The sequence below is a fragment of the Ipomoea triloba genome, chromosome 3 (genome assembly GCF_003576645.1).
Source record: "Ipomoea triloba cultivar NCNSP0323 chromosome 3, ASM357664v1".
Classification (NCBI taxonomy): domain Eukaryota; kingdom Viridiplantae; phylum Streptophyta; class Magnoliopsida; order Solanales; family Convolvulaceae; genus Ipomoea; species Ipomoea triloba.
This window is the reverse complement of record NC_044918.1, coordinates 4,550,508-4,572,356: the sequence shown is the minus strand read 5'-3', so window position 1 is coordinate 4,572,356 and position 21,849 is coordinate 4,550,508. Positions and strand designations below refer to the sequence as shown.

General features: G+C 37.5%; 1 protein-coding gene and 1 pseudogene across 2 annotated transcripts; one reads left to right on the top strand and one right to left on the bottom strand.

Annotated features, from left to right (window-relative positions):
• Positions 1 to 4,886: 4,886 nt before the first annotated feature.
• Positions 4,887 to 11,246, top strand: LOC116012254 (protein DETOXIFICATION 45, chloroplastic-like). 2 transcript variants are annotated; one of them, XM_031251755.1, is made up of 15 exons: positions 4,887 to 5,108; positions 5,442 to 5,754; positions 5,878 to 6,020; positions 6,854 to 6,997; positions 7,131 to 7,255; positions 7,409 to 7,544; positions 8,035 to 8,131; positions 8,207 to 8,307; positions 8,880 to 9,043; positions 9,445 to 9,516; positions 9,654 to 9,770; positions 9,855 to 9,950; positions 10,222 to 10,343; positions 10,599 to 10,653; positions 10,873 to 11,246. In XM_031251755.1, exons 2-15 carry the CDS (start codon positions 5,468 to 5,470, stop codon positions 10,882 to 10,884), a joined length of 1,671 nt encoding a protein of 556 aa, XP_031107615.1. In that variant the 5' UTR covers positions 4,887 to 5,108; positions 5,442 to 5,467; the 3' UTR covers positions 10,885 to 11,246. The 2 variants fall into 2 exon arrangements, with proteins under 2 accessions (XP_031107615.1, XP_031107616.1); XM_031251756.1 differs by lacking the exon at positions 4,887 to 5,108 and having other exon boundaries at positions 5,675 to 5,790.
• Positions 11,247 to 19,865: 8,619 nt separating this feature from the next.
• On the bottom strand, positions 19,866 to 21,385 carry LOC116012353 (annotated as a pseudogene).
• Positions 21,386 to 21,849: the final 464 nt, after the last annotated feature.

Genomic DNA, 21,849 nt, shown 5'->3' with positions numbered 1-21,849 from the left:
AAGTATTACATTTACCCTTATAAGTAACAAAAATTTTATTCCTGATTAGTATTACATTTGAGCATATAAGTATGACATTTGTGCGTAAAAGTATTACATTTTTACTTTGATCCAACCCGACCCGTCTCACGGTGAGACAGTCTCACACTAATTTTTGCCTATTTATTATAAGAACTCATGAATTAATCAATTTAAAAAATAAATTCACTTAATAATCAAATACAAATATCAATCAATTAAGTAATACCATATGAAACAGATGATCAAAATTAAGATTTATATTTGTGAATTGAAAGAAATGTAGCATTGCGTTACAAAGATTTCAAATCATTGTAAACAGATACAACATGGGCATTAATTTTTCTATAATTTGTGATATGATAGATAAGACTTTGTTAGTCGAATAATGATATTTCTTAAATTAAATGTTATACTAGGACAACATCTGTCAAGTTAGTCTGATAGTTAGTTTAATAATTATAAGATTTCAAGTTTGACTCTCTCGTAGAAGTTGTGTATTAGCTTTCTTGGTTTGATTTGTAAGAAATAATACTACGAAAATATTATTTTGATAATATAATTACAAGCACAAAAACTAAAGTTATGAGTTAGTTTGAGTCGTGCGAAACACATTTTCCTTAAAACCTTATTTGTTACCTCCCTTTGGTGCTATATAAGCGTTGTACTCTAGATTTTTCAAGATAAAACGAACTACGACTCAATGTTTGAGCGAAAAAAAAAAAAAAAGTAGTTTATGACTTGTTAAAAAGGGATTAAATAGCATTTAACCTTATATTTAAAATATTTTAGCCTTTCCAAGCTCATTTTGTAATTTGATTTACACACCCCTACGTGAGAGAGAACTTCTATGCTATACAATTCAAACTCTTTTTAAAGGGGTTTTTTTTTTTTATATATATAGTGGTGCAAACCCACTTTCCAAACCAATGTTGGACACGTGTTGCTTCCAAACGTTTCCACCTTCATTTTCCAATAACTCAAATTAGTTTACTTTGAGAATCAATTTCTCATTCACCCGTTATCCGTTTTGAGCGTACAATATATCGATCTCTTCGTCTCACTACGAATGATCCAAATGCACTTTGACCCAATTCAAATTAGAAGTGGGCCGTACATATGTTTGTACCACAAAATAGCGACTTACAATGCCATATAATGCTATTTTTTCAACATAGTTCACTTTTGAATAGAGGCTGTATATGAGAGGATATCAATCTTTAATTAGTTATACTTATTATTATTTTTTAAAATTGTGATCTAAAAGATGATTTACTTTTTATATGATTAAAAATATGATAATTCACTTCTCAAAAAAATGATAATTCAGCCCTTTGAGTAGCAACTCTGGATCAAACTCACTCAAATTTACTTCATTCATTATATTGCAACGTGAGGTAGTCAAGTAAGGGTGTTCATAATAGCATGCAGTTACTCAAAAATTATGATCAATATTGTACTCTATATGCATGTCTCAATATGCTTGATTCAACTAACAAAATTTTATTCAAATTATTTATAATTTATTTTTTTAAATATTTAGTCATATTTAAAATTTGTATATTTACTTAAAAAAAATTAATAGTCCATTTGGTTGGTGCGAGAGTTTTGTCTTTCGTTGGAGTTTCAAAAACCTTATAATCCAATATAATTTTAAATAAAATGTCATAAATGCAATTCTCAATTTTATTCTAAAAGAAAACTAAAAAGGAGAAAAAAAGTCAGTCACATACATAACTGAATAAATAAGATTTCTACTACACACTCTCAAATTGTACTCATTTTTTTTCTTTTTTGTGATAAGGGAAATTCGCGGCTACCTAGCTACTCGGTGGTATGCATCTAGTAAACTATACTCCTGTATAATAGTTCACAAATTACAAAAAGATAAGTAATTAAGTTGCATTAGGAAGACCTTGTACAACAGGCTTGACCGAGATGATGTTTGACAAAAAATTAAACTTAATTGTGACCATTAGGTCCATCTAGCGATTACCATTTCTAGTTTACTCCTTCACTTTTATTCCATGATGTAGTAAACAATGATAATGATGTAGCAAACAATGATAATATATTTTATTAGGTGAGTTAGAAGAAAAATGTTTGTAAAAAAAAAACATTAAGACTAGTGATATGATTAGGAGTAAATATACTACTATTTTTCATATAATAATAATAATTTAGCGGCAACAGGCCAGGTTCATGGACATGTATTTAGTCCTAAGTTGCAATCATGCAGGCCAGGACCATGACCCAACAGAACTTGTTTTCTGGTTATAAATCTTTGGAAAATCACATGTTGTTTGTTAGTACTTGGCTAGCTAGCTAGATATAATAATCGCAATACTTTTGACAAAACCATTAAACAAAAAAGACTACACAATAAGAAAATTGTATAATTATAATGACATCGTTTGGCAAGATAATTAGCTTATCAGTCAATTTTGAATTTTTGACTTATTTGACCACTTAGCTGTTTGACTTAATTAAACAATTAATATGTGTTTGATTAATTAATTTTTTTTTGTAACAACTTATTGTTTCAAAATACTAAAATTCAAAAAACTGTTCAAAATAGTTTTTTTGATTAACTTTTTGAGACAGAAGCTCAAGCATTGATGGAGGCTCTTGGGTGGATAAAACATCATGGCTACTCCAATGTCCCCATTCTTACGAATTGTAGCAATGTTATCTCAAGCCTATCAATTGTCACTGAGGACCGCTCCTATGTAGGGTACTAGGGTAGTCTTTCTTGCTTGTAACAACTTTTAGACGACTCTATTAGTTGTTGTGTTATCAGTTATGTTCATAGAATCATAGGGATAATAATCGCCCCACCCATTCCTTTGCAAAGGCTGAAGGGGCTAGGGTATGTCGTACTCTGTGGACGATACTCTTACTTTTTTAGCCTCTGTGAAATTAAACAGTGATTTTCTTTTCGACATATAAAATGTTAAAATAAAAAATAATTTCATGAATTCTTTATCTTTATTTAATATTTATCGGAGGCTATTAGTTCCTTGATGAGAAGGGATCGATTGCGTTATAATGGTGTTTGTCCCTTATTTCTTATAGATTATAGATACAAATATACAATTGATGTTACTCTTCTTTAAAAAAAAAAAAACCAAAAATAATATAGAGTGCATTGATCAATTTTAATTTGTTGTAAAAGCAAAAGAGAGAAAAGCCAATAACAATAATAAAAAGATAAGAGAAACACAGGAAAGAAGAGGGCACATGTGGTTTTTGAATACCAATAATTGGGGCCATGTAATTTAGACAAAGACTTGCATCCAACAACCTCACATTTTGTCCGTCTCTGTGTTAAAGATTCGTTTATTATTTTATTTCACAAATATGCATACACATACCAATATACCATCTTGTCATTTCGCCACAATAACAACGTGGTCTGCTTTGTAAAATCATTCTTTACTCCATTTATTTAACATTTCCCTTTATTTACGCTTTATTACTAATAATTAAAAAAAACAATTGAAAAGCCTTTGACAAATAATTTAAATCGCCGTAATAAATTTACATACACTACCTTAATATACTAAAGAGATAATTTTTTTGAATGTCAATAAAATTCGCAACCACCATTTAATGATGTGCTAGGTAAGCATGACTTAGATTACTAATAATTGGTATATTCTAAGTTGAATTTAGAATATTAAAATTATTAAATTAACCATCTAAATAATTTAGCTGATTACTATTTAATTTTTGAAAAAATTGTACATTTCGCTCCTAAGTTATAAAATAATTGTAGAATTTGTTAAGTGTTGATCTTACTCACTTTTCGTCCCTAAGTTATTATTGGCGTTGCACTTTTTGTCTATTTACTAACAAAACATTAAGGACGAAAAGTGAGCATGAGAAATTAGCTTAGGGACAAAAAGTGAGCAATAGAAGTTAATAAAATGACAAAAAGTGCAATACCAAATTACCAATGATAACTTAGGGGCAACAACAGATACTGCATTGTAATAGAGTTAGTAGTATTAAAAAAAAAAAGGGCAACAAGTAAGCAAGATTAACACATAATATAATTATTTAATAATTTAGGGGTAAAAATTATGTTTCATTATTATTTTTATTTTTTAAAATCATATGTTGTTGACAGTACGATGATGGATCCAGAAGGCCAGAAAGATGTCAACTCGTATAGTGAGTTTCACTTTATGTGGCGCTGCATGCTTATGTCCTCTAAGCTTTAGCTTATGGTCATACGTTTATTTGTGAATTTAGTGCCACCTCAAAAAAGACATGAGACTATAACTTCTGTCATAATAGAATTTTATTGACAAGGAAAATTACACTCACTATCTGATATTGTGAAATAATAAATTTCATTTCATGATCTTAGCTGACAATTGACCACAAAGAAGTAAACCAACTTAAAACGTCATAACTGATTGATTTAAACTAAAAAAACATTATTAAATTACTCCCGTAGAGAGTTTTTTGTTGAATACTGTTGACCCTGTTACATGTAGTATCTGTCCATATACTTTCTCAACCTATTGAAGCCCAACAAAGTCAACATAGTCAACATTGCCCCCACCGAGGCTCAAACCCATGACCTCCCATTTGGGAGAATCACTTCATGCCGCTTAACCACAAGGCCTTTGGCACTCCCGTAGAGAGTTAAACTTATAACTTTATGATTATCAAGTCAACAAATTAACCAACTTAACTACATTATCTCCAAATTTTATTCATGAAAAGAATTAAACTATTAGCCTCTTTTAATCTTAGCCACCATAATTTCATTAGAAATTTCATTAGTCCATTTATATATAATTTATAATTTACATGTACTACCGTCACGGCTGCTTCACAACTCTCCCAACTACCCCCTCCCTCTTCATTCAAGGCCTCTCAACTCAAGTCTCAACTGTCGCTTAACCTCTATATAAGCACACCTACCTATACAAGAAATGTAGCTCAAGAGCTGCTCTTACCCAGATTCCAAATCGGATCCCTTTTTGTGTGTTTGTACTAGAATGTCTGGGTGTGGAGGATTCTCTGGATTCTGATAAGTGATAACTTCTTTTCCTGCTCAAAACCCCCCCCATCAGGTATTCACCTTCCTGTACTACACTGCAATTCACGGGGTTATCGGAATTTTCTTGAAATCTCTTAAAAGAAGTAAAAAGATGCTACCTTTATTGCAATTTAAGTAAAAAGATGCTAACTTTATTGCAACTTCTTTGATTTATATTCCCATTGAAGTCTTAACTTTCAAATTTGATGTCAATGCGGATGAATGGATGATGAAGCAGAGTATGGGGCTCATTTGTTTCCCTTATTAAATCTTCAGTTGTTTCTCAGTGGGAAAAAACTGAAAGGTACTCAAAAAAATTAGGGATTTACAAGGAAAGTCTAATGGGTGTTTTTTCCCCATATTACAGATACTGCTAGTAGCTCATTGCACACAATGGGAGTGATTAAGCTAACCGGTGGAATATCTTCTGGAATTACTGCAAAACAATTTGATAGGAGAGAAGCTAAGAAAACCTTATTTGTTAAGACCTTGCCATGGAATGCTAATCGGGTTCATCGTCCTGGAGCAAGCCTTAGGAAAGGGTTGAGATTTGGCAGGATTAAAAATTGTGGGTTACTAAATGATGAACAGGCTCTGGAGTATGAGTTGAGTTCTTCTGAATTGGAGGAGTTTGCTTCAACCAGAGAGAGATTCATCGGTGGATCAAATGAAGGAGCTATGTGAGATTCAGAGCCTACTTAGACTTGATATTTTAAGTTAGTCTTTATGATGTTATTTATGAAAAGCAGAAGAATTACTTGTGTGGAGTTAAATAGGATAAAGTTCTGACTCGTGGTTCTCAGTGCATTGTCAGGTAACTCCATTGAAGAACCATCCGTTGCTAGTGTCCAAACTGAGCTCATAATGCTTTCTTTACCTGCTATTGCTGGACAGGCAATTGAACCTTTGGCACAGCTTATGGAAACAGCTTATATTGGAAGGATGGGTGAGTTATTTTTTGTTTTGTGCTTCACTATAAACCTTTTGCACAATTGCACCCATAATGTGGTAAAATATTGAAGCCAATTGGCAAGGTTCCCACTTTATGCAGGGCAAGACAAAAACAAACATAACCTTGTGTTTATAGATGTTAATTCTGGGATCTATCCTGTGTGGTCATAGTTCATTGGTGAAAACTTGGCTATCAGACTATAATACCCTTCCCAGAAGAAAGTTTGAATCATCTTCTTTTTCTCTATTCCTTGCAGCAAAAAGTAAAAATGAAAAGGAGAAATACTTTCACAACAAAAAAGTTAAAAAGAAAAAGAAAAAAGAAGTCCAGAGGGTTGTTGATATTCGTTTTGGTTTTCAGTATTTTCTTCTTCAATTTGATGTTAAATCTCCAATTAAATGAAGAGCATGGTCTAAGGCCCCAAGACCTTTGAAAAACACCAAAAGTGGGTCTTTATTTACTTTTTTTTTTTTTTTTGCTTTATTAGTCTTTGAAAGTTTTCTTTATTTGGTATGTGTTCCAATATATTCTAACATGAAAGAATAATACAAGTGGGGAACTGAATATTTTCCTATACATTTGATTCATTTGGTATGATTCTAAGGTGTTATTAATGTATAGTCCTTTTTAACACCAATTTGGTGCTAGTAAGAACTTAAATGCCTGGGAAGTGAATTTTTTTTGACACACTTGATTCAGTTATTAATATATTAATTTTCCAGTTCCTAGTTAATGTTTCCAAGAAACTATGGGGTAATGTTTGTATTTTTGCTGATATAATGCAGTTCACTTTATGCTGATTAGCTCCTAATTAAACATTTTTAAAGGTGCAATCGAGTTGGCTTCGGCTGGCATTTCAATATCAATATTTAACATCATATCAAAGGTGTTCAACATCCCTCTCCTAAGTGTGGCAACTTCTTTCGTTGCCGAAGACATCGCTAAATCTGCAGATGGGGATTCTGCTGCAGGTAAGTAAATCAACATGTTAAAATAGGCATGACAGCTAATATAAATTTAGAAAATGGAAAAAAATATAAAGAATACCAATACAAAATTTTCAGGCATTATCATATTTGAGTAATATCATTCTTTCTATAACAGCTGAAAGGAAACCCCTCCCATCAGTCTCCACTGCCTTGGTGTTATCGTTTGGAATTGGTTTGTTGGAGGCCGCAGCAATGTATCTTGGCTCTGGAGTTTTTATAAGCATGATGGGTATTCCAACAGTAAGTAATACTTCTTTGAAGCAAAAATTTCTATTTACTTTTCATAAATTATCTTGCACTTCTGTTTATTTATTTTTCTCACAAAAATATACTTTTGATAAGTTGGTTTCTTGTGAAAATACGATTTCCATTTTAATGGATGTATCCTTGCAGTCTTCACCCATGCGAATTCCAGCAGAGAATTTTCTTAAACTTAGAGCACTTGGTGCTCCAGCTGTTGTACTTTATCTAGCCATCCAAGGCATTTTCCGCGGTTTTAAGGATACAAGGACCCCTGTATTATGTTTAGGCAAGTTCTCTATATCATTGGCTGTCATTATTAAAGAAATTCTTTAAAACCTGTAACTAGATTCCATCTGTCTACTCTTGCTGGGTCTTGAACCCGAGACCTGGCTCTGATACCATTTGTTAGGATCAAATGCTTATCACTACGCCAGAAGCTATAGCCAATAGCAAAGGCGCAACTTTATTTTCTTATAGCGTCACATTTTCGAGAGGTAGAGTGATGGACTTGGCCCTTTAGGCTTCCGCCCAACAATCCCTTAGCCACCTGGTGCTGGACTTGGCCCTTCACCGGCCTCCTTCGCCCAACAAAAAGGCTGGGAAGCTATCTTGCCAGTCATTTCTGCTTAAGGAACTTGCTAAGTCGTGCTGTATACGGACAAAACAATCCTGAATATAAGTAGTCATTTCTTCAATTTACTGGAAACGAATAATTCCTCAGTATACTCTAAGTGCTTTATGTTATCCTAACTTATACAATTTGGACTATGTTGCAGGGTTAGGAAATCTTGCAGCTGTATTTTTCTTTCCTATCTTTATGTATATTTGTCGACTTGGCATAGCTGGTGCAGCTATTTCAACCGTTGCCTCACAGTAAGTTCCTTAACAGTTTGGTTCACATATTATAAATCATATCCATTTATGCAATTCTGATGTTTTAAAATGCAGATACATTGTAGCCATTTTGATGTTATGGTATCTTAATAAGAAGACAGTGTTGTTGCTTCCAAGCATGAAAAACATGGATTTTGGAGCCTACTTAAAATCTGGTAAGTTTTTGTTTTTGTTTTTTTAGTTGTTTCCATATTAGCTACTAAAACTTGCTGATAATTACTTGCCATATTAGCTACTAAAACATGGATTCATGTCAATGTATCTCTTTCTTTATTGTCCATATTAAGTCATTTTGCTATATTGCTTTTTCTAAAATGAAACTTTTCTCCAAAAGAAGCAAAAAGGGCAAAAATGAATAATGGTCCTCCTGTACTTCAGCTTCCTTACTTTTTGCTTTAAAAAAAAATTATGATGAAGTATAATTTAACAAAGGTGAATTTAAAGCAATACTATATCAACAACAATACATTTAATTATACAATATTAGGAGAGAGGATAATAATATATATGTGGATGCGAAGGTTACGATATTTCTTGTTGGCATATTTTGATAGGATTTGCTGGAAATACATTAACAAAACATCTGTGTGGAATTTTGTACCTTAATGACTTAGTTTTCATCGAGTATTTGCTAGCATTATTTACCATGCGTGAATTGGACAATTTTATGTCCTGGCCTTGGCACTCAAGAAAGTAATGCTTTCCGTTTGACTATTGTTCCTGTTAGGTGGTTTCCTCCTTGGGAGAACCCTGGCCGCTGTTTTGACAGTGACTTTGAGCACATCAATGGCAGCTCGTCTAGGAGCAATTCCCATGGCTGCTCACCAGATATGCTTGCAGGTGTGGTTGTCTGCATCGCTTCTGGCAGATGCTCAAGCTGCATCTTGTCAGGTAAGCCTTTAAGTTTCTAAAAAACTGCTAATAAGTTTCTCGAGATGAATAAATACGGATTAGTCAAAGAATACTTTTTGCAATTTCTGAAGCGCATAGAAGAGATTTTTTCAAACTCTTTTTCTTGATATGCAAAACCGTACATTGTTCAGTTCTTGGGACTCGTTATTTTATGTCATTAATGAATCTAAATCAGCTTCTTAGGACTATGTGCTCCACTTGCTTCGATCTACAGAGTAGTTTTTGCGCTTAACGTTCTTTCGTGTAATCTTTTAATTGTACACTGCATGAATCTTACAAGGTTATAATGCTTCGTTCCATCTCATCTAAATAACGTCTGATAATAACATATTTGCAAGGCGATTCGAAGTAGTTACTCTTCTTTTTTATCCATCTTGCAGGCTCTCATTGCGGGTTCATTCGCCAAACAGGATTTTACGAGACTCCGAGTCATTACCCAAGTGGCACTGAAGGTGACTTGAATCTTCTATCATGCTCTCTGACCTTTTCTGTGTCTCAGTCAAAACATTCTGTTCAATTGTTTCCGTTTCCTTACTTTGATCCTCGTCTTTTTCTCGTATACTAATGTGGTAATTATTTCTGTTTTTAGTCAGGATTGTTTACTGGCGTTTTCTTAGCGATTGCATTGGGACTGTCCTTTCCTTCTCTCGCAAAGTTGTTCACCAATGATGCCCAAGTGCTAGATATTGCTCTATCTGGTCTACTGGTCTGTTACCGATTATATTTTGAGCTTGCTCTTTTTTGTATTTATTTATTCGTTTTGGCTTCTGATATGAATTATTTCTTTCAGTTTGTCAGTGCCAGCCAGCCTATTAATGCTCTCGCTTACATTTTTGATGGGCTTCACTATGGTGTTTCAGACTTCCCATATGCGGCTTCTTCCATGGTAAATAACCTCTACAAAGAGCTCTCGCCAAATTATACCTGTTAAGAGTCTCACATTGAAAAAAAAATAAGAGAGAACATATGGGTATATAAGGTCATGGGTTACTGGGTTAGACTAGCTAATTGATTGGTTTTGGTCTTTTTGTGTGATTTGGCTCATGTGCATTATAGCCCAGTTGAGTGATCTTAACAGTACCTATTTCTTCAATTGTTTGAAAAAGAGATAACCACATCACACCAAAATTCTTTCCTAAGAATTTTTACTATTGTAGATGATAGTCGGGGTTATTGCATCAGCATTCTTGCTTTATGCACCGCCAATCATTGGTCTTCCCGCGGTTTGGTCTGGATTGACTATTTTCATGGGCTTGCGTACAATTACTGGATTCATGAGGTAACTACTAACTACTACACATCATCAGATTATGGCCCTGTTTGGTAAATGACTGTTAGCTGATTGGGTTAAAATGTATAATTAATTGATAATATTAGCTGTACTGCTTAACAACCCTTTATTGGTAAACTTTTTGTAAGCTTCAAAGTTCAGACACTTTGTATATATATATATATATATATATAAGCCTGCATTCTGGTGCTCAACTTTTGACAACACCAATGTTAACACCGAAAAAACTTATGTTCCTGTCAGATTGTCTGCAAAAGACGGCCCGTGGTGGTTCTTACAGGATTCGCAAAAGGAAGAGGTATGTTGATACAAACCGCTGTGGTTTCCATTGGTGAACTCTTAACAACGTGTTTTACTTTTCTCCAAATTATCAGTAGACTTCGCCATACAAACTGTCTGTTAATCTGTTATGTCGTCCTACGAGCCTGTGGGCTTCTATAGCATTGTAGTTGAAGCCAATGTTTCAAAGTTTGTTTTGGTCGAATGTTGAAGTTTGTGTTTGGTTTCTGCTATACAGATTGAGATATGACACGAGACAAAGATGAGTTCAGGTGGTACACTTGAAATGAGCATTTTGGTTGCTTTTCAGTTTTGGCAAAAAAAAGGTATCCATAGAACATCAAATTTAGATAGTTGTAGTATGTCCAAGGAGCCAACCAATCCATGTATGTTCATATTAGTATTTGTAATATTAATAATTTGTGGTTGAAATCTGTAATCGATTTTGAGTTTTTATAACTTATTTCTACCCGATATTTAAGACATGAGTCGGACTTGTGTGAGACAGTGAAATTCTTATCCGTGAGATGGGTCGGATCGGGTCATTATAAAAATGTAGTATTTATAATAAAAATGTATATTAATAAGACATAAAGTATTTGTTATTTATAAGGAAAATGTGATGCTGTTGAGGAAATATATTTTTTCTTCAAAAGAATATCCGCTGTGTTTCGAATAATTTGTTTTGAACGATGTGGTTCTATTTTATTATCATAAAAATATAAAACAAAGCATATAAAAAGCGAAGACGGAAATGATCCATGTATTTGTGTAGATTAATATTATTAGAACAATATGGTATCCAGAGATGTGGGTATCTGATGATCAAAGATCTTCATGCATGTGATTATTTTCCTACAAAGGTGTGTTTGAAAATTTAGAAAATGACTTTTGAATTTTTTGAGTAAATTTCTTTTTTGGTCTTAGACTTGTAGTGGCACGAACAATTTTAGTTCTCCATCAAAATTTGGACAATTTATGGATACAGTTATTGTGACGGGGACAATTTTGATCCTCCATCTGTATTTCCGTTTGAAGGCTGTTTGAGAGGGGGTAACTGTGTCATTTTCACGATATCTCCAAGATTACTCCTTAGTAATTAATTAATTAATTAATTCATTCATTCATTATAGCAAATAGCGTGAGAATCAGTGAATATCAATAAAAAGTGAATAATAAAAGAATAAAAGGAAGAAGAATTTGGCTCGTTTGTTGGGTTGCTGAGGAAGCCCGTTGCTCTGTTCTCTCTTAGCAACTGAACTCTCAGAATTCCTAAAACACGCCAAAAAGGAGAAGAAATAGAAACCTAACATATTAGTCATCAGATTACTACTTTAAACAAAAAAATAATAATAAATAATACTCCGTACAATTTTTATGCCTTAGATCGCAGGGAAGAAAACAATGGGCTGTTTGGGGAGATTGTGGTGGCGAATAGGAAGAAAGTGTATTTACGAGTGTGACTAAGATCTGAATCCAAACGTGTCCAACAGAGGAGGAAGAGTTGAGGGGGTAATGCTTTAACCGGAAGAAATATTGGTGTTGTTGTTGTTAGTGGTTGAAGAAGCCGCCACCGTTTTGCTGCAGAAGGCGACATAAACGACGCCGTTTACGGGCTCAATTCCCAGACACCCTTTTTAGGTGATGGTAGAGGAGGCTCGACTCTAGTTCGCACGGTCGTTATCGCCAAAAACAGGGGAGGTTGCGTGTAAGCGCCGTTCTGTCCATCGTTGTTGTTGGTTCGTGGAGCTGCTGCCAGGGTCGCCGAAGTCTCGCCACTACTCGCCGAGAAACCATCGCCGTAGCCTCCAACCACGCTCCAAGCAGCCGTCGTCGCACAAGAGGAGAAGGGATTTCAATTATGGACTTCTTTGCCATGAGCTTGAGACTTGGGGGTGAACGACGCGGAATCGGAGGATGATGATGAAGAAACTGATGAGGAAGAGAAGAATGATGAAGAGAATGAAGAAGAGGGACAAGAAAAGCAAGGAGGAGAGGATGTCGCACCGCATGCGATGCCGACCACCATGGATTGGGAGAGCACAAGAGCTTTTCATCTTCAATTACATCAAGAGCAAATGGCACTCTTACACTCCCATGGTGACATCCTCACCCAACACGGGAACATGATTACTCAACATGGTCAAATGCTCACGCAACATGGAGAAAGTGTCATAAGGCATGGTGATGTCATTGCCTTACAAAGAGATGAAATTGCAAGAGCTAGGGAAGTTGTGGAAAGGGACAATCGGATGATTGAGGAGCTTCAAGCTCAATTCATGAACCACATCCATCCACCGTCCCATGGTGACCATTATTGAAGACTCCACCACTCCAAGGCAAGAGCAAGACATGATGAAGGAAGAGACTTGATATGAGGAAAATTTTGATTTGTTTGAATGATGTTCTAAGGTCCCAACAAAAATATTATGTTCCCTATACGTGGGGTTCCGCCTCTATTTTCTTTACTTTTCATTGCTTTTTATTGCTTTTAGTTTAGTTGCTCTTTACTTTAAACAATTTCAATATTTGCACTTTTAAATTCCTAGACTTTTAATGGTTTTAGTTTAAAGTTTTTTTTAGCATGTTCTAGATAGTTTATGTTTGATGTCTTTTTAGCTTGATGGTTGTTTACTTTTTGCATTTGAGTCGGGCTAAAGACGTTAATTGTGGCGCTCTTGGGAGGCATCCCAAGCATTATAGCAAAAATGAAAAAAAAAAAAAAAAGAGAAAATGAAAAAAGAGGGAATAAAAGGAGTAGCTTCCTACTCCATTGCACCTTGAAATGTTTACATGCTAACACTTTTCTTGTAGCACCGATGGCGGAGGCAACCCATGGTTCGAAGCTAAAGTGTGGAAAAGAGAGGGATGCTCACTTGGTTGTAACCTCTTATCCCTTTTTACATTTGAATGCCTCGTTTTCAATTCTAAAGTATGGAAATATTTGAATGCTTTGCATAACACTTTACATAAATGATGGGCATGTCATTCTTTGATTCACAAAAGGTTTATTTTGTTGTGACCCCACACCACGGAAACACTTCTAAAGTGTGGAAAGGAGTTGGCTTGTTTGCATGATTTATGCTAGACTCGTGCTCCTTTAATCCACTTGGTCCTCAAAGCAACATCGAGGACGATGTTTGGTTAGTTTAAAGTGTGAAAATGACGCACTAGTGGTACCAATGAGAGTGTTTAGAGCTAAGTAGGTTTACATTCTTGCATGCTTGCATGATGTTCACCTCTTATTTTGTTGGGACCTTAGTCAACGATCTTTCGAAGTGGGAGTGTGCACCCCTTAATTTGAGAAAGATAATTGTAAGTGAGGCCCAGAATTGGACTAATCTTGGTAGGGCATGGGGCAAAAAGTGAGCCTATTGGTGAGTATTGAGAGGAAATCTCTTATCCCAAGTAAAAGGCAAGAGGGGTTGAATGGAGAACGTTTTTTTTTTTAAAAAAAAAAAAGACTAAATAAGGCCACTCCTAGAGATAAAATCTGAGGAAAACCATCTTGCTAGGATTCTAGGAAATCATTGCACCGTCTTTGAAAAAGTGTAGAGATCTACGCAAGGATGCAAAAAACGCTAGGCGCCCCCTAGGCGCCCGATTTATGTTTTTTTTTTTTTTTTATAAATTAAAAAGCCTAAGCCCCTTCAGCCTTAAGCCTCCCATTCTCCCATAAAAAAAGCACCCCTCTCCCAGACTAATCACGTGATTCCATTTCCCAAGGCCAAAACTTCACGTTTGATCTTATCTCCCACTCTCCCAGACTCCCTTCCAATCTTCCACAACTTCACATTTGCGATCTCTCTCCACAATCCAAATTACAAAACTTGAAGACAAAAATCACTCTGCTCTCTCTCCACAAAAATCACTCCCCTCACGTCTGCAATGTACTACTCTGGTTTTGTTTTTAAAGGGGATGACCGGTGGAGGTGGGAGGTGGAGGCGAAGGAAATTGGCGGAAGGGCGTAGTCGCGTGGGGTAACGCTGGCGGAGGTCACCGGCGGAGGCAGAGGGCGGTGGTCGCGGGTGTGGCCGTGGCGGTACTACTACTCAGCGAACTGCAGATTAATTGGCGTGGGGGATGATTCTGACTTCTGGTTTTGTTGAATTTGAGGAAAAAAAAAAACAAAGGCTGAGACGGTTTAGCCGGCTAGGCGGTCTAGGTGCCGCCTAGTCTGCCTAGCCGGGGAGGGCGATTCCGGCCTTCCTCGCCGCGGCCGGGTGCCGATTGCGCCGATTAATCGGCGCCTAGGCGCGATTTTTGCAACATTAGATCTACGTAAAGTTGGTTGTCCCAACGACGTTATCATAGAAGATGAGAAAACAAGAGAGGAGGTGAGCCGTTTCGCTAGAGTTCGAGTACCCATTGCATCGATCTTTGAAAAAGTATGGAGCTCCATGTGAAGTCGAGTGTTCGATGACGTTACCTTGTGAAGTGAGAAGAAAGAGTGACCGTCCAAGCCATTGGCGGTGAGCGGTCCATGCCCCTACCCTCACTTATTTTTATGCGTTTCGGTTGGATGGTTGATTGAAGTGTGTACATCATTCCCACTAGTGGGATCGGCTTGAAGGTCCTGGCAAAATAGGAGGTGAATCCAACTTTGGTTTGCATGCTTGTAAATTGGTAAGAGATGTGTGTTCCCCGAGTTTAAAGGGGTTTTTGCTTCCCTTGTATATTCCTTGAGTTGTATGGCATATAGTTAATGCCCTTTATAGATAACATAAGGATCTCCCTTCTCTGGTATCTTCTGCATTCATTTTTTATTGCCTGCATGTTCAATTGAGTGATCCTAGCTATCTTATATGCTTGTGGTTTGAATTAGATTTGCTTGAGGACAAGCAAAATTAAAGTGTGAAAACTTTGATAAGTGTCAAAGATAACTAGGCTAATGGTCTAAGTTACGGTGAATTAGGAATGAACTTGTATCCTTTTGTGAATTATTGGTGGCATTTCTATGCTATAATGTGTCAATCAATTGCAAAGTTCCACTATTGGCACACTTGGAATGATTTTGTAGGTTTTGGAAACATAAGCGAGAAGCATGTGAACTTGGTGAAAGAAGGCATAGCAGAAGGTTCCACGCGTGGACACGACGTGGAATACATTCAGCAACTTCCACACCGCTATTCCACGCGTGGACTAGACGTGGACGGGCCAACTCGAGGCTAAAATGTTCTAGGGCAATTTTGGGAAGCTATTTAAGGACTAATTTAAAAAGTTTTCAAGGGAGTTTTTTTTAGTTTTTACATTTTATCACTTAGAAATCTTAGAGAGAAGGTAGAGCTCATCTTAGATTGTAGAGAGAGACAATTTACATTTCCTTGCAATCTTTGAGAAGAAGATCTACATTGAAGCTTTGATCTTGAGTAGGTAAATCTCTATCTCTACTTTTAATCTTGTTTGCAATTTAGATTTCCATTTCAATTTCCAATTTGTGAATTTAGGTTTTGTTTTCCAACTGCTATCATGATTAGGTAGATCTTTAGTAGGATTACAATTTAGGGTTTAGGGATTTTTTTTTTCAAAAATAAAAATTTATTAATAAACAAACAAAAATAATTGTCTTACAAAATATGACCCAAAAGTGACCATAAATCAAATAGGGCCAAAAGAAATGGCCGAACCTAAACTAAAGAATTAATAAATGAAGGAATGGACCCAAGCCCAAAAATAAAGATCAGGTCTAAAGTATGAAAACTTAAAAATAATTGCTCAAGCTAATTATAGCCCAAACATAAATAAAGAAATAAAGAACTAATGAAATGAATAAATGTCAGAAGCGTGTGAGCAGCCCAAGTCTTCAAGTACGTTGTCGAAATTTCGGCAGCATAACATCTGTTTTAGGGGCTATCCAGGGAGAACACTAAACAGCTGCCAAACACACCAAAACCAGAACAAAGCACTAAACCAAGCACCCTGCGTATCAGCTAAGCACCATGCGCCGTCTTGCCGCAACCGGCAACATAACACCTAAGGCACCCAGAGCCACCAATCCATAGGCACACAGGCACTCAACAAACAAGATGAAATCATAACAAATAACTAGAAAAATCCATCGAGTTTAGGGTTTAAGCTTACAATATATATGTTTTTATTTTTTTTTTGGTAAATTTACAAGGTCTTGTGGGAGCACAGGAGCTGGCCCAAGGGGAATCGTCACTTGTGAGAATTGAACTCGAGTTCTCCCAAAATTCCTCCCCACAAAGAGAGCTCACTTGCCACTTGAGCTACCCCACTGGTTAAGCTTACAATATAGGATTTAAGGTTTAGTGTTTAGGGTTTTTTTTGTTTTGTTTTGTTTTGTTTTGTTTTTTTTTGTTTTTTTTGTTTTGTTTTTTTTTTTGTTTTTGTTTTACCAAAACTACTGCATGAGCATTAACAAAAATTAGAGAGTGTACAAGTAGCATAAGAAGAAAACCAGATCTCAACAGCGTTGTTGTTCCTAACAGTTTTGACCTTTCCAAATGCTTCAAGAACAGTATTCCACTACAAATCAATTTAAGAACATCATAAATCCCAGCCACTTTTATCCAAATTAGAACATCAAAAGAGGGCAACCAGCTTCTAAAGGAACAACCACAGATATCAGGTCCTTAAATGAAAACAATAGATATGAATGCTAAAGCTTACTTCTAAAAACTTCTTGTTCTATAGTCTGTCCTTTAACTCCTAATCTGCCACTCAGATATGCATGTTTCTCATAAGCATCTTAGTGTTTTCAGTTTTTCCTGCACCACTTTATCCACTAACCAAAATTGAGTTGCTCTTTCCTTCATTAATCATTGCCCTGTATGAAACATCAGCAAATACATGAGGACTCAACTCCCCAAATGTTGTTCCTTTATATTGCTCCATCATGTGAGTATCATGCAAATGAGGTAATCGTTGGGTTGTGTTCACTACAATTAATATATTTCCACCGTATGTATATATTTCATTTAGTTCATATCTATTAGACATAAAGGTTTTGACGAACTCCAAACTCATGAAGATAAGAGAGTTTAGTCATATCATTGGCACCACCAGGTGGAGCCTCATCATCCTTGGGGAACACCTTAGACATATTTGCAACAACTTCAATGGCTTGTTGTTGTTCTACTGCTAAGTGTGTCGTTGCCGGTGCGTTGTCGAGGAGGAAGATTTGGGGCAAAGTGAAGGAGTAAGGAGGGAGGTGGGAGGAGGGATTAAGAGAGAAGGCGCCACTTAGTGAAATTTTGGGACAATTATTTGGGTATGGTGCGATTAGTTATAGGGTTACGATTTAGGGTTTAGGGTTATGATTTAGGGTTTAGGGTTACGATTTAGGGTTTACGGTTTAGGGTTACAATTTAGGGTTTAAGGTATAGGGTTTAGGGTTATGATTTAGGGTTTAGGGTTAGGGTTACGATTTAGGATTTAGGGTTAGGGTTACGATTTAAGGTTACAATTTAGGGTTTCGGGTTTAGGGTTACAATTTACAATTTAGGGTATACAGTAGAGGGTTACGATTTAGGGGTTAGGGTTTAGGGTTACAAATTTTTTTTTAAAGAACCAATCATTTTATATCATCCTCAACTCAGAACTCAATACATGGGCCCAAAAGTGACCCTTCCTCAAAAACTAGGCATAAAGCCTTACAAAGCTGGCTATACAAGCCTAATCAAATGACAAAATGGCTAAGTCTTAAATGATGAACATTGCCCCATACTAGGCGTGGGACCAATGTCCCCCTCCATTTCCCCAAAACTGAAAGTGTCCTCACCCTTAGAATGCCCTCCAACTCCCCCTCGTACAGAGCTCTGAATTTTGACCGAAGGGGAGCCACCCGGCTGATATCCTAAGCAAAGAGACGCACCCTTAGACCGCATGCTAGCATACTTGGTACAGATCTTTGCAGGTTTATCCAAAGCAACTATGTAATGCACACAATCTAAGCAATGCTAACGCCTCACCAGTCAGAGGGATAAGGAGGGAAACACTCCCACCTCAAAGTATATGCCATGCAATGTTCAAGCACTTATAAACCTTAAGAAAAACTGCCCAAGCTAATTATAGCCCAAACATAACTAAAGAAATATTTAGATGAATAAATGCCAGAAGCTTGTGAGCAGCCCAAGTCTTCAAGTACGTTGTCGAAATTTCAGCAGCATAACGACTGTTTTAGGAACAGCTGCCAAACACACCAAAACCAAGACAAAGCACTAAACCAAGCACCCTACGTATCAGCTGAGCACCATGCGCCGTCCTGCCGCATCCAGCAACATAACACCTGTTTCAAACAGCTGTAATGCATACCAAGCACAGCACAAGGCACCCGGACCCACCAATCTCATAGGCACACAGGCCACTCAGAAAATGAGATGAAATCATAACAAATAATCAGAAAAGTCCATCATAAACTAAAAGTGGCACGCAGGCCTAAAAAAATAAATAATACATCGGCACGCAGGCCAACAAACGGCAAGAACCAGAAAGCAGTTCAGAACCAGAAACCCCAACGGGATTAGCTACTATGGGCCAGCAGCAAGCCTGGACTAACCGCCAACGGATTTGAACAATTCCTACCCAGTCACCGTTCAGCCCGGGTCAGGGTGCAACTTCTTACCGCAAGCACCGACGTTGAGGCATGGTCTGTTCAAATAAAAGCCCACAAGGGCGAAACCAATATAGCTCGCAGACCAAACACACATCAGAAGGCCGAAAGAAAATAAAAGAGGCATACAATGAACAAAGAATGCACACCTCTAAAAAATAAAATAAACTAGCTAGCAGAAAACAAAGACTTACTGAGTGAATGGATAGATAATGTTCAGAAAAAGACCGAGACACGAAAGAAAAGGTATACACCCCAAGTATATCCAACCCCACCCGGAACCCAGAAGGGGTTCAGCTACTATTGGCCAGCAGCAAGCCTGACTAGGTAACCGGATTTGAAAAAATCCTGCCCGACCACTGTTCAGCTCGGACTAGGGTGTCTCTTCTACCGCTGACACTTGCGTTGTTGAGGCTAAACTTAGCTTAAAGCCAAGCCATCATCGCCTCCAAACCAAGCAAATAGCAGAAGCAACTTTCTTTCAGTCTTTTCTTTTTTCCTTTTTCATCATTTTTCATTTTTGTTTTTTCCTTTTGTTTTTGTTGTTTTTTCTTCTTTTTCTCATTTTTCTTATTTTCACTTTTTTCATTTTCTCATTTTTTCTTCCTTTTCATTTTTTTTTAAAAAGGCATCTCATGCATCAATCAAAAACAGATCAAGGTGGATCATAATCCTCAAAGACAACAGAGGGGAGATCATCATGAACAATCAATGACCGCACCCTCGGAGGTAGGTCAGACAGACTATGAAACCTGAACTCCCCATCTTTACCCCCAACCCAATCTGCTAAAGCAGTCACAGGAAGATTACACTACGACAGACATTGAATAACAGACACAGAGGCACAGGAGCAAAGAAAGCGAAGCCGGGACACATCAGAATCCAAGGACCAAGGAATAGGAATAGAGGTATCAACATAACCCTTAAGCTCAGACAATGCAGACTCCAAGATCAAAGATGTAAACCCCTAGGCTAAACACCATTCAAGACAGCAGAACAGTACCCGGAAAATATCCCGAAACCCATCAACTGCTGACATGGCCAAGCCATAGCAAAACCCACCCCCCCGGTTACGCACCAAGGCAGCAGTCCCACCCAAAGACTCAGAGTACGACATATTGACCTTTAAAGAACCATCTGGTGGAGGATCCCATCTAATAGCACGTACTACGCGCCGAGGCTCATGTGAGTCCATGTAGGACAGAATGACAGACCAACTCGGCGATAGAATGTGCTCCCTTGGCCACCGCCGAAAGAGACACTCCGCCACACCATGCACCACCTGCGGCACACTGGGCGATCCCCTACCATGCATGCATGCATTTCTGTGCTTCCACAACTCCCAAAGGATAAGATAAGGTAACCTGCCAACAACAAAGGAAACAAGAAGATTATGAGCAACCACCCGCCTCCACCCTGCCAACAAGGTCCGGAGACCATGATGACTAAAGTGAAGGCCCAGTGACCGCATAAAAAACCGCCACACAGCCTTTGCTGTATCCCCTGTATAGAAAATGTGATCAATAGTTTCCCTAACAGGGGATTGGCAACACCAGCACCTAGAAACTATAACGTGTCCAAACTTGGCCATAGCGTCGTCCGTGGGCAAACGCCCGCGAAGCACCCGCCAGGCCAAGAAAAACACCTTAAAGGGCAGGTGCTTGTGCTAGCAATTACTCAAAAGAGGATCAGAGTTCACAGGTTCAGCCTTTAACAGAGATTTTGCAGAGGAGAAAGAAAACTTACCATCTGAAGCTACCCGCTAAATAGGTATATCAAAAGTCATCTGACCCAATCGGGACGTGTCCGCCTCCAAACCCACTGGCAAAAGGTCATCATAGGCGGACAAATCCAGTTCCCATCTTGAATAAAGTCGGACAGTAAGTCACCAGAGTACTCAACGCCAGGGAAGTGGTAACGGCGCCCTAGCGGACCAAGTCCTGACCAGTTGTCCCACCAGAGATTAACATCTCCATGAGTCAACCGCCAACCCAAGACCGCCTCCACCTCATCCCTAACGCTAATCATGAGTTTCCAAGTATGCGAGTCGGAAGACTGCAAAAGCTTTGCCACCGGGTGAACACGACTGCAGTACTTAGCTGTCATGAAATTTCCCCACAGAGAGTACACTGTGCGAAAATTCCACCACAGCTTCGCACTAGACGCTCGTACCATCAGGTCTAGATCAAGGAACCCCACCCCTTTTTGGGAAGGGCTAGCGTTTTCCATGACGCCCAATTGTAACGAGCACCCCCTGCTTGCCTCCAAAAGAAGCCTGCAAAACATCGTTCTAGATCCCGAATAACCTGTTTAGGAGGAGCACAAGCTGCAAAAAGATGTAAGGGAATAGCCTGCAAAACAGAAGAAATTAATACTGCCTTGCCAACTTTAGATAGCAACCTGCGTTGCCACCCAAGGCACTTAGCCTTCACCTTCTCCACCACAGATGAGAAATAAACACATTTTTTCCGACCAACATAAATAGGGCACCCAAGATATGTAAAGGGGAAAGGCTTATGAATGCGCCTAGTCACATCTCTAATCCTGCGAATAACACTGGTTGAGGTACGAGGATGCATATAAAAAGCACTCTTAGGGAAGCTAACCATTTGACCAGAAATGTCCTCATACTTTTTTAA

Excerpts from the sequence above, each read along its gene's own strand:
- LOC116012254 (XM_031251755.1), top strand. The coding sequence starts at position 5,468 with ATGGGAGTGATTAAGCTAACCGGTGGAATATCTTCTGGAATTACTGCA. Across the intron at positions 8,308-8,879 it reads TGGAGCCTACTTAAAATCTG|GTGGTTTCCTCCTTGGGAGA; the intron begins GTAAGTTTTTGT and ends TGTTCCTGTTAG. Across the intron at positions 9,771-9,854 it reads TTGCTCTATCTGGTCTACTG|TTTGTCAGTGCCAGCCAGCC; the intron begins GTCTGTTACCGA and ends TATTTCTTTCAG.